This window comes from Nomascus leucogenys, chromosome 4 (assembly GCF_006542625.1).
Source record: "Nomascus leucogenys isolate Asia chromosome 4, Asia_NLE_v1, whole genome shotgun sequence".
NCBI classification, from domain to species: Eukaryota; Metazoa; Chordata; class Mammalia; order Primates; family Hylobatidae; genus Nomascus; species Nomascus leucogenys.
Window position 1 is genome coordinate 26,506,518 of NC_044384.1, and position 18,571 is coordinate 26,525,088.

At 35.3% G+C, this 18,571-nt stretch overlaps 1 protein-coding gene across 1 annotated transcript in view; it reads right to left on the bottom strand.

Annotated features, from left to right (window-relative positions):
• DCC (DCC netrin 1 receptor) overlaps positions 1-18,571 on the bottom strand; it is a 1,198,282-nt gene that overhangs the window by 323,749 nt on the left and 855,962 nt on the right. Inside the window, exons 10-11 of the mRNA XM_030810404.1 lie at positions 4,269-4,417; positions 2,012-2,150 (exon numbers count right to left, since the gene is read on the bottom strand). Coding sequence (XP_030666264.1) covers positions 2,012-2,150; positions 4,269-4,417 — 288 coding nt within the window. The remainder of the gene's footprint in view (positions 1-2,011; positions 2,151-4,268; positions 4,418-18,571) is intronic.

Sequence of the window (18,571 nt, forward strand, 5' to 3'; positions counted from 1 at the left end):
TATTACAGTTCAGAGTGTGAATGAAATCTACATAAATTATGTAAAATATTCACTTTCATTTGTTTTTCTTTTATTTTTATAATTATAAGTTGTGAAGTAATTTATTCTACCAATAAATATTCTGTTCTGTCTTCAATAACAGAATTGGATGGATGGGCATAAGAATTACATTAAAAATGATACCAAAGTGGTATTACATATAAAATACATTTTAAAGTTGAATTTGCAAATGAGCATTATTCCTGTGTTCTCTTTGTCCTGTCCTTAATAATATGCATGCCCTTCCTCATTTCATTGATTTTGTGTGAAATGTATACGCAGGTACTTTCCCAGATTAAACAATGATAGATCTTTCAAGAAATCACAAGCTAAAGTCATTTTTTAATTAAAAAGATAAATAATTTATAGAATTCAACACACTAAATGGAAACTGTTGCTGAAAAGAGCTAGCTTGTAGCCTTTTTTAATATTCACAAGGGCCTATCTCTACATTTCTGCACCTGCCTGAGTTTTCATTGGCCCCACATCACATACTTTGATGTATTTTATTTTTACTTTTTATCAAATTTCCCCACCTTTCATGATCATCTAGCAGTTAGGTGTCTAGTTTCCCCTGGCTATTTCTTTGTCAAATTTATTCTCTTTATTAAGATTTATTCCTCTCTTCTATGGCATTAAAAAACAGGTCTAGCCTGGGCAACAAAGTGAGACCCTGCCTCTCCAAAAAATAAAAATATTAGCTGGCTGCTGTGGCCTATGCCTGTAGTTCCAGCTACTGGGGAGGCTTTGGCAGGAAAATCCCTTGAGGCTGGGTGCAGTGGCTCACGCTTGTAATCCCAGCACTTTCTGAGTCCAAGGTGGGTGGATCACTTGAAGTCAGGAGTTCGAGACCAGCCTGCTCAGCATGGTGAAACTCTGTCTCTACTAAAAATACAAAAACTAGCCGGGGGTGGTGTCATGCACCTGTAATCCCAGGTACTCAGGAGGCTGGAAGCAGGAGAATCACTTAAACCTGAGAGGTGGAGGTTGCAGTGAGCTGAGATTGCACCACCGCATTCCAACCTGGGGTGACAGAGTGAGACTCCGTTTCCAAAAAAGGGAAAGAAAAGAAAAGCCCTTGAGCCCAGGAATAAAGGGGGTAGTGAAGCACAATTGTGTCACTGCACTTCTTGTCTCAAATGTGTATGTCTGTGTCTATTCTTCCATTTAGTAGGCAACATACACATTTTTCATGCTCAATTTTAATACTTTAAATTTTAATATCAGCTTATTTGGCCTGATTCCTATTGATACATTTTCTAATTAAGAGGTAAATATAGGGGGATTGTCTATCATTTACACCTTTAATCATCTGCACACTTTTAAATAGGGGAATAAAACATGCCAATCAAAATTAGTCCACACATGCACAAATGCGTTTGTATCAGAACATTTAAAGAAATAAAAAATACACAAAATAATTTTAGCTCTCAGTCAATAGTCACATTTTGAGGATTACCTATTAGTATATACTGACTCAAGAGTATATGTATATGCATATACATATATACATATATATTTATTTAATTTGGAGAAAGGGTCTCACTCTGTTGCCCAGGCTGGAGTGCAGTAGAACGATCACGGCTAACTGCAGTCTTGAACTTCCAGGCTCAAGTGATCCTCCAGCCTGAGCCTCCCAAGTAGCTGGGATCACAGGTGCATGCCACCATATCCAGTTAATTTAAAAAAACATCATTTACAGAGATAGGGTCTTACTATGTTGCTCAGGTGGCTCTCGAACTCCTAGGCTCAACTCATCCTCCTGCCTCAGTCTCTTAAAGTGCTAGGATTACCTGTGTGAACTACCACACCCAGCTGGGAGTACATATCTTGATAGAAAGTTTACATTTAACTGTAATAGTCCATAAAATTTTAGTCAGGAAGCCTTGAAAATGGAATCTATGATATATGTGCAATATTATGTCATTATTGTAGCAAATATGTAAAAAGAGCTTCACTGTTTTTAACTTACCGTCAGAAAGTGTAACCACTGTTATATCATCAGTAGATACTCCCGGACCATAGCGATTATAAGCCAAGAATCGAAGACTATATTCGGTGAATTTTTTCAGGCCTTCCAGTTTATAAGATAGTCCATCAACTTCTATATTCTGGAGACATAAAACACCAAAACTGTTATCAAGGAAGCACATTAAAGTAGAAATGGCACTCATTCTGTGCAATCAGTGAATTGGACATTAGACTCTTACAAACTATGCTCCAGCCTTCTAATGAGCTATAAAACCTACCTTGTGACACAGACTCCCCCACTAAAAACCAACTACTCTGTAGACTCCTTGTTAAAACAGCACATGCTATTTTTACAGTCATTAAGTTCCAGTTTATTTAACACTACTCAATATACTGAATGGTTAGGGTTATTCTACCCACACCTAAACCCTCACAGGCAGATGGCAGCTTATAACGCCACGGGAACAGAGATTTTCTCCTGTACCCAAAATGGAATAATTCACCAAGAAATAATAGATTTTGTGCTTCTCTTGCTGAAATATACTCAGAGCTCTTGAAACTGTCAGACACTTTGCGACAATTTTTATCTCCCAAAATGCTGTTAAATTGGTTGAAGTTATTTGAGCATCTCATGGCTGCAGTAAATGAGCTACTGGAGGTGAAGGTCACTGAGGAATCAGATCTTCACACTCACATCTATCTTGGATGATGCTGGTTTTGAATTTATTTAAATTGGTTGGCAAAATGCATTGAAGAGCTAAAATATATAGAAAGGCAGATAAAACAGAAAGTTGAAAAAACAAGAGCTAAAAATAGCTTGAAGATAGCAAGAAAAAAAATACAACCCATGATTACATAGGAGGAGCTCTTTAATGCTTATCTTATAGTATAATTTGGGACTGGGCTTGAGCTATTTTTGAATATAAAATATTTCTTATTTTTAAATAAAAATTCTGATCATGCAGTTTATGTGGAAGAAGGAAGGCCATTCTATGCTTGACAAGCTTCACAACATATAGTAAGAACTCCCATATCCTGAGGCCAATTTTTGATTTAACTATTGAATATACACTTGTCTGTACATATTTTCCTACATGAAGTTGAGAATCTGGAAGTAAATACTTCAATAGTCATACATATATATGTATTTTATATATATGTATACATGCATTATATATAATACATATATGTATTATATATGTAGATGCATATATGTATTATATATTATATATGTGTTATATATGTATTATATATGTATTATATACATATGTATATATAATACACGTATAATATATGTATTATATATGTATACATATATAATACATGCATAATATATGTATTATATACATATATGTATATAAAATATATACGTATATAATACATATACATATTATACTTATTATATATGTAAATAATACGCATATGTATTATACGTATTATATATAAAATACGTATATGTATTATATACATGTATATGTATTATATACATGTATATGTATTATACATGTATACTACATATATGTATCCATATGTAATATATACATTATATAGGTATACATATTATATATACACATATATATGAAACTCAGAAATTCTATTTTTAACATGCGTGTGTGCATGTATCACAAGGAAAAGGAAAGAATTTTTCAGTTTCATGTGTCTCCCTAAAGACCTTATTACTTTTAGTTTACCTGAACAACTAATTTACTTCTTTTCACATGTCTATGCTAACCATTGGGTAGGAGCAAAATGTAAGGAGGAGGAGACTAGGCTTCTCAGATTAAGTTCTTCTGAAAACATTAAAAAATGATAGGTCACATCCTGATGATGGAAGGGAGTTAGATATAATATAAATGTATTAGAATGAAAAAAGCAGTTTGACGAACGCCATTGACTAGGAGGGCAATCACCCCTTAGTCTAAGGAATAAAAATGCAAATGCCTTCCATGACCAGGTGAGTTAATACAAATCTGGTTGCCCACACAGGCCAGGCCACTGCAGACTCAAACAAAAAATTGGCATCCTTTCTATTGACATCACTTTATTGCCCATTTACCTCTTACCACCAGAATTTAATTAAATTGTGTAAAGTTTCCAACAACAAGTGCTTTAAAACTAATCAGCTTTTCAATGAATGTGCTAAACACTGGTCTGTATCAAGAGCTTGCGGGTCTCTTCCTATTTCTCCAGCCCTAGAGCTATCCAATGGATGGAAACATTCAACAGATGGAAGCAGTGTAGTCCATTCCTTCACCTACCTGTTCTTTTCCTGTGGACACCTCAGTGCAGAACAATCTGTAACCTTGGACTGGACCATTTGCATAGGCAGGGGGTTCCCAGGTAATAAGAACTGAGGTAGGTGAGGTAGATACAGCTTGCAGGTTTTCTACTGGCCCTGGAACTTGCACTGTATAAAAATAAATAAATAAATAAATAAATAAATAAATAAATAAATAAATGTGATTAGGATGAGTGGGTTTTCTTTCTCAAAACAAAATTACACTTTTACAGTTCAATAAAATTCTAGGAGTATGTATTTTAAAATAATATGGAATAAGAATATAAAAATAGAAACTCTGGAAACTTTAGAATCACTTCATTTTAAAATTCATAAGAAAGCTTATATTAACCGAAATTGCCTATTTTATTTTACATTTAAAGAAACTGGTAAAGGAGTATAAGTGACTAAGATAATGGCAGCAAAGAGTGGGATTCTGAATCTAAATTCTTAGTCTGAGAAATTTGCCACTATGTCTTTGCCTGCATATGGCTAATAACTGCAGAAGGAAAAGAGAAAGTACATTTGGAGTACTTGTACATTATGGTTCTACTTATAATTAAAATAGGTCACACAGCTATGGATAATTTACCACATTGTCTTTATTTAAGTCAGAGTTTTAAAATTTTGCCTGATTCTGGGTTCATTAAATGAATTTTAGCATTTCATTTTCAATTCCACTTTTTAGTATTACATTTTCTCTTATTATTGTTACTTTACTTAAGAAGGATAAATAACTTGTCTGCTAATGAAATTAGACAGCACAGATCCACAATCGTTTACCTAAAACACTTTTTTTTTTTTTTTTTCAGAGACAGAGTCTTGCTCTGTTTCTCAGGCTGGAGTGCAGTGGCATGATCACATCTCACCGCAACCTTGAACTCCTGGGGTCAAGCAATCCTCCTGTCTCAGCTTCCTGAGTAGATAGGACTACAAGCATGCACCACCATGACCAGCTATTTTTTTATTTTTATTTTTTGTAGATACTGGGTCTCACCATGTTGCCAAGGACAGTCTTGAACTCCTGGCAAGCGATCCTCCTGCCTTGGCATCCCAAAGTGCTGGGATTACAGGTATGAGACACCACACCCAGCCCAGGTATCTTACAATTTTGAAACTTTTAGATTTTAGAAAAGTAACATGGTATCTGTGCAGGTTTGTTTTTTTTTTTCCCTAATGGGGTCTTTAGTAGCACCCTGTTAATCAAATATAACTATATATTTGCAGTAAAGCATATGATACTCACATCAAATTGATTACATTGTTAATCAAATGTAACTAAATATTGGCAGTAAAGCATATGATATTCATGCCAAATGGGCTTATTAAAGACTATGAATATCCTAGCATGAGTCAGGCCAGGTTCAGATGCAGAACGAATTAACAAAAAGCTTCCATTTTGATTCTTTGCAAATTTTGTATTTGTTCATAATTTTGTATTCCTGTATATGGACCTGTATATGGCTTGTAAATGGTAAATGCAATGGCCACATTATGGTTACCTAAAATCAATAAATGATATCACCATTGCAAGTTTAACTACGGCCTCACTTAATAATGTTGTCTGTGTAATTTTCCCCAGCCTTGGAAACACCTAGCTTTGGACAGATATACATCGTAGGCCTGTAATACAGTTCTGAGAGTTTGAACTTCCACAAAAATGGCATAGGAAAAACTGACTGGCATGTATCTGTTGATACACTTCTTAGATCAGCATGGAAACTAACAGCATATCTCTGCATCATTTTTCAAGATTTGTTCCATGGAACCAAGGCCTCTTATGGTATCACTGCTCATACATTCATTTGGAAAAAATATTTCTATTCATGGCAGAACATGTATTGATGTCACCAGTCCCAGAATCTTGAGATGCCTTGTTCTTAACAATTGTATTTTTTTATCTTAAAAAAATTATTGTTTTCCTTTTTGCCATTAAAAAAGTATTAAATAATTTAAAACCAAACGAAATTTTAAGAATAAGGATAGTGCATAGAACCATGTTTCCTTTATCCAGACTTACCTATTGTCAACACTTTGAAATATATATACCAAAATATTCCTCTCTATATAATTACACACACACACACACACACACACACACACACGAGTATCTAATCAGAATAAGCTACCCAAATCATTTCTCCCTAATCCTAAATATTTTAGTGCATATTTCTTAAAAATAAATGTGTATATGAATAGTATAGTTATCAACTTCAGTGAATTTAATATTAACACAATACTTTTATCTAGTCTTCATCTGCATTTTGGTTGTATCAACTGACCAATAATGTGATTTGTGTAGCACTCCCCTCACCAGTTCTGGATCCAGCTTAGGGTCAGATTTTGTTGCCATGTCTTTTCAGGCTGCTGTGAGTTGGAACAGTACTAAATACATTGACTTTCAGGCAATTGATATTTTTAAAGAATCTAGCCCCTTTTTATAAATAAAATGTTCATCATTTTGAATATGTCTTTGTCTCATATTAGACTTAGGTTATGAATTCAGACAAATGAAATGTAAATGATGTCTGTTCTCAGGGCATCACATCCAGAGGCGCAAGCTCTCTCTCTGCCCTCATTTATGATGCCAGAACTGAGTACTTGGCCAAGTAGAATTTGAAGGTCCCCTACGCCTTCCCAGCCCTCTACTCTACCACTTACAACTAATAAGCAACCCATGGGGAGATAACGTTAGGACCATATAAATATGCTTGTTATCAACATTTCCCATAGACTTAGCATCTACTAATGGTTCTTCTTGATGGAGTCAATTTCTAGCATGGTGGTTACAAAATAATGATTTTTTTTTCCTATTCCAGCATTCCTTTCTCTACATTTACTTGTTGACACTTAGCATTTGACTATAAATCCATATTTTTCTCTTTTGTGAATCTTTTATTTCAATGGACACATGGATTCCTTTTTATAATCTATAATTCATTATTGTCCTTAATTATATTGGTGTTCAAATTTACCCAGATTCAACTAGGGAAGCTCTTTTGAATAGTTTTTCTCTGTCCCTGTGACATGCCCCAACATTTAATGGAGTATCTCTTTTCTTTTTGGCATAATATGTTCCAAGCTCATCTTGATCTTGCCTCAGCTCTAGAAAAAGACATTCCTTCAAGGTTTTTTGGTTCTTTTAGTGGGGAATGGTATAAAGACAAATATTTGAATCCTAGGTGTATAAGTTGCTACTTGAGTGCATTTGCTTCTAGGTCTTTTTGGTGAACAGAGCTAAGAAACATGTGTGCATGCATACATATGCGCACATATATATTTACACAAACATTTATATACATATCTACAGATAGCACATCTGTTTCACGACTCCAAAGTAATGCACCCCATTCCAATCCATCTCTACTGGGTTTTGTCTTGCTCTCCTCATTCCTCTTTGATATATTATTTCACAGAAAGAACCCTTACTCCTAGAGAGTTGTATTTTGGCAGACACTTTATGAGTGTCCCCACTTCAATACTCTTCCAGGAAGAAATACTTTTTCTATAAAAAAGCTTTCTGTTCCAAAAAGGAGACTTTAGGAGACAAATGAGGAGTCTTAAAGTTTACAGTGATGCATTAGTATAGTGTTATAACAAAGCCGACATTTTCTTTAATGGGAAAAAAATGAAACAAAGCAAACCAAAAATGTGTCCACTAATATTGTTCAAGTGGATTGTCACAGTACTGTATTTTAAAGAATAAAAACAAATAATTTGCATGCTTGTATTATTATTGATATATTCACAAAGACAATGCACATATTTCAAGAGGGGACATTTCTGATTCTGAACCTATTATTCCTCTACAGAAGGCAGAGAAAGGAGCGAGAACATTGAGACTGAATGACCTGTTAAGATATATGCTGTATGCGAGGGATCCAGAATTGTGATATGGTGCACACGGTGCATAAACATGTGGCCCAGTTGATACATAAAGTACTCATTGAATGTGTCCCTTCTTGCTCTCTTGTGGCCCCATGGAAAGGGCGTTGTTTGTTGTGAACATGGCTCAATCTGGGAGCAGAGATTTGGATTTCAAAATGACCCAACTCCAAGGGCATCACTCCTCCTGTGACTTGTAACACATTCAAAGCAGGTGAGAGCCCAGCCCTAGTTTCCCAGACAGAACCACTCCAGGAGGACTGGGAGATGAGTGGGTATCTGGGGGAAGGGAAAGGGAGGCAGTGTGTGGGAAGTTTCTGCTCATCTCTCCCACTAGAGCACAATGGGGTGATGGGAAACAATTCAAATGGACTCCAAGTTTCAAGGGGCAAAGGAGAAGAAAATGCACCTTATCTGATCCATCACATGTACAGTAGGTGGCAAATTTGCTGAGAAGGAAGGAGTGTGAGGTGTGCCCACGTCACTCAGAGTTTTCTGAGGTTCCAAGTGTGGCATGGAAGAGAAGCTGCAAGTGAACTGTTCATCCAGAGTGAAACCTATGAGAATATTGAAGAGCAAGCTGAGAGAGCTACTTAGCAAGGTAGGGGCTGTGTATGGTCCAGAGTGGGAGGTCACGCACAGCCTTATCTGACCATGACTCTGAGAATCATTGAGGCTTGGAAACCTCTGGGAATCAGATATAAAAACCACACAGACACTTCCATCAGGCATCGTGGGGGAAAATAGACTACAGGAATATCTGCAGCTCAAAGCAGTATCCCCATAAGAACAAACATGAGGCCACACTCCTCCCCTGCTAAGCCTAGCCAGGGCTGCTCAGTCTCCTGGCTCTTTGTCCCAGGAGAATGGTCAGTACACATTCCATTGAGTTGTGCATATAATTGCAGCAACTGTCTTTTCCACAAGGATATGCACAATGTTGCTACATAGAAGGCACTCATTAAATGTCAGTCAAATGAACGATTTTATTTACAGTTACAAATGTTACCATAAATCACAGGCCTAAGACACATTATGTAGTCTAACTCATTTGATTTTGTTGATTCATCATTGTTACTAAAAGGGATCAGAAAAGAGTGTTTTCCTCACACATCTAGTATGAACTAAAATTGGTACACGTGTCTATGTGTTTGGTGTGCATGTGAGCCTGTGGGCACTTTTCCCCATCTGATAATTTATTTATATCTAGTAGCTTAATTATTATTGGTGGGGAAATATCAGGCAATAAGTACCATAATTTGGACTCAGTTTACACTGGTAGTGCCAATCCCAATACCCTGGGCATCAACCACACTCTTCTGGATCATTTACTTTAAGTATTCACAGCAACAGGATGCATTTTCATCAATTACCAGCCAAATGAGAACATTCTATTTGCTGGTGTAAAGTTTCCAATTGTTTTTTGTTTCCTGAGAAATGACTGCCCTTTGGTACTAAATTGTTTCCTACTTCAACTCTTTTGTTTTAAAATTTATTTTATGATCTGATTTTCAAATTATTCTCATATGTTAAAATAAAAATTTCATAATTGTATGATTTGAATATCAAAATATACATATATTTCATATATAAAATATCAGCCCTCTGAAATAGACCAAAATAGTGCTTGCCTGTTAGATACGCATTTACTGCATTCCTGGCTAGTGTCAAGGCTCTGTGTTTCACTTGAGCTATTAAATGCTTACTCATCTTTACAAAAATGCCAGAAATTCAAATTCATTATTTCCCTAATATTTTCCCTTTGATTTATAGGTCATATATATATATATATGGTCTTACATATATATGAAGAATATATTATTTATGTTATTAAGATATGTATAGGTATGCATGTACATATATATATACTTATACGTTTATTCAGATCCACATCCATAAAGTATATTTTAGTATCATTTATATACTTTTATATATGTGATACATTATATGCACATGAGCTTCAAGAAAAAATGAAATAAAGGGAGGCTCAAAAATGTTCAACAATGAGGCTGGATGCAGTGGCTTATGCCTGTAATCCCAGCATTTTTGGAGGCCGAGGTGGGAGGATCATTTGAGGCCAGGAGTTCAAGACCAGCCTGCCCAACAAGATGATACCCCATCTCTACTAAAAATACAAAAATTAGCCAGGCGTGGTGGTGGGCACCTCTAATCCCAGCTATTCAGGAGGCAAAGGCAGGATAATCCCTTGATCCCTGATCCCTTGAACCCCAGAGGCAGAGGTTATATTGAGGCAAGATTGTGCCACTGCACTCCAGCCTGGGTGACAAAGTTAGACTCCATCTCAAAAAAAGAAAAAAAAAAAAGAAAAAGAAAAAGAAAAAAAAAGTTTAACAATGGGAATTAGATGTGAAATCAATACCGTTAACAGCTTCAGCCTTCCATTTCATTACATTTTAGTATGTCAGTCAAGGAACTTAATGGGCTTAACTGCTCATCATTTCAAAGATGTCTTTCATATTCCTCACTGATCCCCTCAGTTGGACAATAATTTTGTGGCAAACTGCATCTAATTTCTCTCCATCTCCATTCAAGTTACCTATTTCTTCAAAGAATGGAAAGATTTCAGAATAGATGCATAATCTATGCAAGTAACTCATCAATCAATGTCAGCCTATCCAACTACCTTTTTTAAATTTCAATATTTCATTACAGTGGAAATTCATTATAACACCTGTATCTCTGAACAAATTAAGTACTTATGTTGGAGTAAATTAGATGTATTACATGTCACTATTTGCACTGGGAACAGTAATTTCTGACTATATATATAAATTTATAGTATAACAGAGCACTTTATAATGAGATCTTATTGGATATTAACCCCAATAAGCGGCATATAAAAGTCGAATCTTTAATAAAGCATGATTGATTACATATAATCATATTGAAGACCGGGTGTGTGTGTGTGTGTGTGAGAGAGAGGGAGAGAGAGCTGCTCAGTTTAATGATTTACAATTGATTAATTATAGATGACAGGATGCGTGGTTTTTTATCCCTACTCTACCTATGATAGAAACCTGTCATTAGCATCAAAGAGTCCATGAACAAGCCCCTGAAATTATCTGCACATTAAAAATTGTAATATGTATATTTTTTGAGGAGTAGGGTTCTTAGCTTCTATCATTCTATCTTGGCTTCTACCATTTCTATCCCCCAAATGGTGGCTGCCAATGGATAGCCAATGGATTAGCTATCTCTGGTTTCTTTTGGTTCTGAAAATCAGTGATTCTTTATCATCAAATCATTCGTAGTGATTGTTAATTACTTTATAATGGGAAAACATAATTTCACTTTAAAGAGCTATCTTCAACTTTTAATCAAATGCTACTGTTTCAAAGCTAAAATGTGTTTGTGAAATAGACTTCTATTTTATTTTCCAAATCATGGGTATTTCAAAGACATTTGAATTCATCTACTTTAATTCACCAAATATTTTAGGTTTTATAGGATGTTGGGGCTCCTGATAATCAAAAAGTCACATAGCATATATGAATTAGTACACTTTTTATCTTTTCTTTCTCTTACTCTGTTTTCATTCAAATATCTAAACATCTGCCTTCCTGTCTTCCCTTTACTGTAAGAAATTTGATATTTGCAATAATCAGACTAAAACCTAAATTATGATTTATCAAATATGTTTCTTTAAAAATCTTGGGCGCTTAATTAATCCCTTTCAGAAAAGAATCTGAATATGAGATTTTCAAAGAAAAAGCTTTAGAAGGATCAAGGCATGCCACTATCTTCATAATACTGAACGAGGCTGATGTCTCTGAGCCATTATACTGATGTTTCTCAGCTGGAAGTCCAAAATGAAGATAAATGTTAGTGTCAGGGAATATGTAGTTGAACATTTGAATATTTAAAGTCTTTTTTAAATGACTGTGTAGTACAATGAGTTCTACTGTTCCTAAATCATCAACTTAACAGCCACCATTAAAAAAAAAAAACAAAAAAAAAACTAAAATAAAAGCGGATTTGAAGAAAAACTGTCATGTGTTGTCATTCCAATAATAACCTATAGTTCACACAGCCTAAATTCAGGTCAGAATTCTGAGGCTGATTCTATCCCTTTATTAGTTTGCTAATTTAAAAATGATTCTTGAGCCTATATTTAAAAATGAATAGCAAAGGATCTAAGTAATCATCTGTAGTGATCCAAATGGATTTAGACCACAAAGCTCTCTTCCTTTAAGCAGCAGCTTCCATTGCTGATGATCTCCTTAGTGAACGTGTTTCAAATGCAAGCCATTTCTGAAACTACTTACATTTATTGATAATAAAGTGTATGCTTTGATTGCCTCTTTGATTTTTTTTTCCTCCTGTAGTTAACAGCTTTAATGATATTTCTATGAAATCTGTTTCTATTCTGTATGGGGAATGCAACATCAAAAAGCCTGCAGGCAATGTAATTATTAACATAATGAAACCTCTTCTTGACTGAACTGTACATAGTTAGGAGATACGACAGTAATTTGGCTAGGAAGAAGCACAAACTATAGGGTAAATTTCTATTACAAAACCACAGGAGTCTGGCAACATTTGGTTGGAGGAAGCAGTTATTACCTGTTCATTTTACCTTTAGTTTTAATATTTTCTATCTGCTAACACACAATATTCGAAACTGTGCCATTATGTATGTGTGTATAAATATATATAGAACAGAAGCAGATATGGACAAACACATACACATATATAATGTGTGATATAGATGATGGATATAATTTATATATCACCTTTGTACACACATATGTATATGCTTAGATATTAATGAATATTTTTGACAGCTTAATAGAAAAAAACTTTAATGACTCCCTGTGAAGAAAATAATCTTCAAAGCAGATTTCTTGTAATTCAACCTAGAACTGGAAACAGTTTGATAATAAAAGGATTACAGGAATTGACCTCCAGAGAAGGTCTTTCAGGAAGACAGCTCAGATTTTTCACTAACACAACCAAGTAGTAATAACCTTGTGAAGTATGTAGAGTATGTTTTTAATGTAGAGCATTTTGAATTTTACTTTGGCAAACATAAGCAGTGCCTACTAATGCAAAGTGTAGTGAACAACGTAGATTCTGGACTGCATGGTGGAAGTCTCAAATTGTTTCAAGTGCCGATTTCTAAGTAATGTCAAATGCAACTGTTTTTGTGATCTAGAAAAACTACCCACACACACCAAACAGAAGATAAAAACTTAAAGTTTCACCCAAATGTGCTTAAGTTTACATATTAAATGTTACATTTACACATTACTGAAAGCTTGATGTCATATACACCTAATCATACTGACTTAAAAATAATTCCACAGTAACCTGGGTCTCATGACTCCCCATTGTCATTGAAATGTTTAGATAAAAGTACCAGGTGATTTTAAAGTCTAATAATAATTTCCATGTGTTCAGCATACAGTGCTATCTCTAGAACTGTGAACTATTTTATTATGAACTTTTATTAGAAAATTTCAAGGAACTTAGGAAGGAGAAAATGCACAGAAAACACCTAGAAATTAACAATAGATCATATATAATCAAGGCTAAAAATTCTCTGGACAACCAAACATATAGGAATTCCAGAAATAGATCGACTTGATGAGATACATAGGAATCTGGGATGATAATGGGGGGGCTTAGTTAAGAAAATTCCTTGAAGAACAATTAAGAATTGCATTGATGGATGAATGAAGGATGAATCCAATGAGACAGGACACATCAGGATGAATGAGTTGAATGGGTAACATCCTTGACTGAGCCTTTCCAGAACAGAACTTACAAGTTGGGAAATGGAGACAAAAACTACCCTATACCTTGTGGAAGCCCGCAGATGATGAAGTTTTCAAGCAAAAACAATGAGAATAATTCCAAGATGAACTAAATTAATGATCACACATTTCATCTCCTATTGAGGAAACCACTTTTTTTCCCCAAAGCATGGAATTACCATTAAGTTGTTTTACTAATAACCACCATCAACAAATGAAATCATGTTTTGCCAATCTCAGAAAAACGTAGTCTCTTTCATGAGACTCAAAGAAAGTTAAAAAATCATCCATTTTTCTCAAGATACTTGCCTCAGAAAATTCAGTTTAGGAACAATTATTCACAGAACTCTAATTTTCAAATGAATTGCCAAGGACTTTTGACAAAATCACATAGAAAAGTCAGAAACTATCTCTAAAATAACTAGTGCTTTTTATAAAAACACTTCAGGTAGGATTGAAACATATTACTTTTGATTTCTGAGTCAAAAAGCCCCTTCTCCTACTTAATATTAGTATATCATTGGGCCAATTATTAAATACTCAGAGCATCATTTTCTCAGGTATTCATTAGTTCTGTATCACAGAGCTAGCATAAGGATTATATGAGATTATACGAAAAAGAAAGTGTTCAACATAATATGGTAGTTAATATTGTTACCTGAAATCAAGACCCCGAAGCTTTTTCAAATATTAGTTACCTCATTAGACAATTGGAGGAAGAAGTATTAACTCTTCTTAATTGTCAGTATTGTTAGAAGAACATGAAGAGATGATGTATGCAAAGGGGAGATGGAAAACATAGCATTCCACAGATGCCTAAAAGGATGTGGCCTGAGTTCTGATCAAGATTATGCTGAAAAACCAAACCTGGGCCAGGCGTGGTGGCTCACATCTGTAATCCCAGCACTTTGGGAGGCCAAGGTGAGTGGATTACCTGAGGTCAGGAGATCAAGACCAGCCTGGGCAACAGGGTGAAACCCTGTCTCTACTAAAAATACAAAAATTAGCTGAGCGCAGTGGCACATGCCTGTAATCTCAGCTACTTGGGAGTCTGAGGCAGGAGAATCGATTGAGCCCGGGAGGCAGAGGTTGCAGTGAGCCAAGATTGTGCCATTGCACACTCCAGCCTGGGCAACAGAGCAAGACTCCATCTAAAAAAAAAAAAAACACACACACACACAAACACACCAAACCTGGCCAAGAGAGTCCCTGATAGAAAAGCCAAGACGATCCAGATATGACATCACCAATATAAATGGAGCCTTTTAACCTCCTCATAAATAATCCACATCAAGTTTCATTTGTTGTTATATCTCCATACTCTACAAACCATAAATTGATGTTTAATTCTTTAGAAGACTCCCAAGCAGAAACCTTCAGAAAGGGCATTTACTGGCTTCTTGCTTACTTCACATTGATTTGAGACTTGTATATATCTCAAGATTGTATTTCTGCACACAAAAATCTCAGTTCTCTATAAATAGATACGCACCACAGAGGCAGGTTCTTCAGCTTATGCGCAACTCAGGGTGTTTCCCATGCTGATAATGTGACTAAACCCAGCAACCTTTCTCAAAGTTGGCTTGTGTTATGGTCAGTATGGGAACAATCAATATCTGATGTTTGTAGTTTTAATAGAGCAATAAATGACATGTATAGATTGCTTTTATAAGAAAGCCCTGCTGTCATTTATTAGAAGAAAAGGAAGCAAGTAATCTTTTTTCAGACAGTCAAGTGAGCAGATTTTTCTACATAATGAAAAAAAGATCCTAACTTAAAAGATACCATCTCTTTGGGGAATCAATTTATTGTTTATCTATTTCAAGGCTTTAAAAGATAAGGAACTGCCTTGAGTAAACTGGCTCTTTTGGGAGGGAATATAAATTAAGGAAGAAATTTAGCACTCTATTCTCCTAACACGTAGGTTTCACAGAAGTCAGAGTTCCGGGATGCTTTGATGCACAAGATGCCAGCAAATCCCATCTATTACATCTTGGGTAACAGACCAGCAGTAAAGGGTATACCCTCCAGAATCAGAGATTTAGGGTTCAAATCCAGAAGACTCACTCAAGCTATGTGGCTAGGATCAAGCTGTTTAATGTCTTTGTGTTTCAATTTCCTTATTTAAAAAAATGGGCTGTGCTTACCAGATAAGTTTGTTGTGAAGATTAATACTAAATAATGTATGAATTATATCTGGCACAAAGGAAATGCTCAACGAATGTTAAATATTTTTACAGTGTTCCAGGCACTGTGAGGATTTGAGGGGAAACAGTGAATACTTCCGTAGAACTCACAGTCTAATATAGCAGGACCCCAAGGTGCAGAGAGGAGAGAAGTCCAAGTGAGATAAGAAAAATTCTTGGGGGCAGGTCCATGCCAGGCCTTAAAAGCCTTGGGAGGATTTGGATCTTTTATTCTTAAAATCAGAAAGAAATTCCCATTTTAAGCATTTTTCACTCTGCTGTACACAGAGTGAATTGAAGGGGGCATAGATGAGTGTTGAGATACCAATTGGTAGAATATTCCACAGTACAGAAGAGAGAGGAAAACAGCTTGAATTAGAATAATGGCTGGCCATGGAGATGAGGAGAAGGGCAGGGATTTAAGAGCTATAGGGAAGGTAAAATCAACAGGACTTGGAGGTAAGAGAGTGAAGATGATGGAAGCATCAGGAATGACTCCTGCAATACAGATTTGCATAGCTAGGTGATTCTGGTGTTGTTCACTGAGAAAGGAAACACTGGAATAGACTAAACTGGGCATGTGTGTAGGTGGAGATGTGTGGGTGACTGAATTCACAGGTTTGCCACCACACTGGCTTTGAGGCAATTCACTGTATACAGAGATGTCCAGCTGGTTATTCATTCCTGTATGAACACTCATAACCTAACATCTTCCCCTATCTTCTCTTCTTTTAATTTATAAGTTCCCAGTTAGATAATTTCACACCCTACTTCTATTAATGGGCACATCACAAACTATTTTCTTCTTTATTTCTTCTTCAATTTTCTGCTTTTTCTACTGATTGATAGTCAGCTGCTTTTCAGGAAGATCAACTAGTCTCCAGATCTCATGATCATCTCTTTGTTCTGTTTCCCACCTAGCTTAACTCCTCTAAACTTACACCTTGATCTTTTTTTAGGCACTCAAAATAATTACCCTAATTAACAGATCAGACTCTGCTAAGGTACTTTTTTTCTGAGCAATGTATATATACATTGAGGAATTTTTCTCACTCTTTCTCCATACTTGAAAAAACAAGCCCAATATAAAATATCTTTCCCAAAAGCAGCAACAATAAAAATTCCAGTAACAATGAACCCAGGTACACATCTGACCTCGACAATACTGAAATTAATATTCACTTTGCGATTTTGCTGACATTTATCACTGAGAAGCACCTTTAACGCCCTTACACATACATGCATGCAATAAAAAGACTGATAATCACACAGGGCAGAAAACCTAGTTTTCCTGTATCTCTAAGAAGCATCTAAAAGGCTTCTGGTCGGCTGACTGAACCACCCTGAGGATTAAGTTTATTTTATTTTCAGTATTCAAAAGATAAGAAGTTTATTAACCACATGGAAGGTTTGGGCTTGTTCAGAGATAGCAGCAGGAAGACAAATAGACTTCAGCAGTAAATCGTCTCACAGAAGTTGGAGAATGACGTTAGGTAAAACTGAATACAGGAACCCTGGTGTGCTGCTCTGGTTCAAAAATTCCCCTTTCTCTGCCCAACCCCACTGCCTTTGCTTTTATTTCTATTGGTGACACAAAGTGCCAGATCAACAGGAAAAAAAATGACCGACTCATGTTCAAGAGCTGTTATCACGCCGAGTAAACACTGAGTAAAACAAGGAAAACGGTTAACTATGGATGCTATTTAGATAACTTTTAGAAACAGTTGAGAAGAGTTAAATTTAACCACTGTATTTTGGTAACTCTAAAACTCAATTTAATTTCAGATTGACAACCTTCTTGACTTCCTTTTGACTGGACATAAGACACAAGCAATATACATATAAGTAATCACTGTCCAACACGAATATAAGCTACAAATACATGTAATTTAAATTTTCTAGTAGGCACATTAAAAGTAAAAATGAAATAAGTGAAATTAGTTGTAATAATACAAAATTAAATATTTTTTAAAAGATTGGCAAAAATACTATAAAAATATGAGGTTATAAAGAAAATGTAAAACATATCCAAAGTGATAAAAATTAATCAAGCTGTTTAATTTGAACACTCTGCGGCATAAATAAAAATGTAAATGGTATGTTAAATTTATTATTATATTGTTTTTTGCTTTTAAATAATATATTAGATAATGAACCATACCACCAGAATTAACATCTACTCATTTCTGGGAGTCCTAAACATTTTTGTGAAGAGCTTGTACTGAACCCTCTGAAGAATAAAAGTAGTAATCATTATTTTTTATTTCACTGCAAGGCCATAGGAGAGGGCTTTGTATCAAGAAAGTCAACTGAGAGTTAAAATCGAATAGGTGATTTATAGCAGATAGTAGAAATTATGTGCCTAGCATGATCGTTGGTGTGATGGTTAGTGTAATTCATCCAGGCTGGCTTAATCTCACCAGTGCTGAGATTTT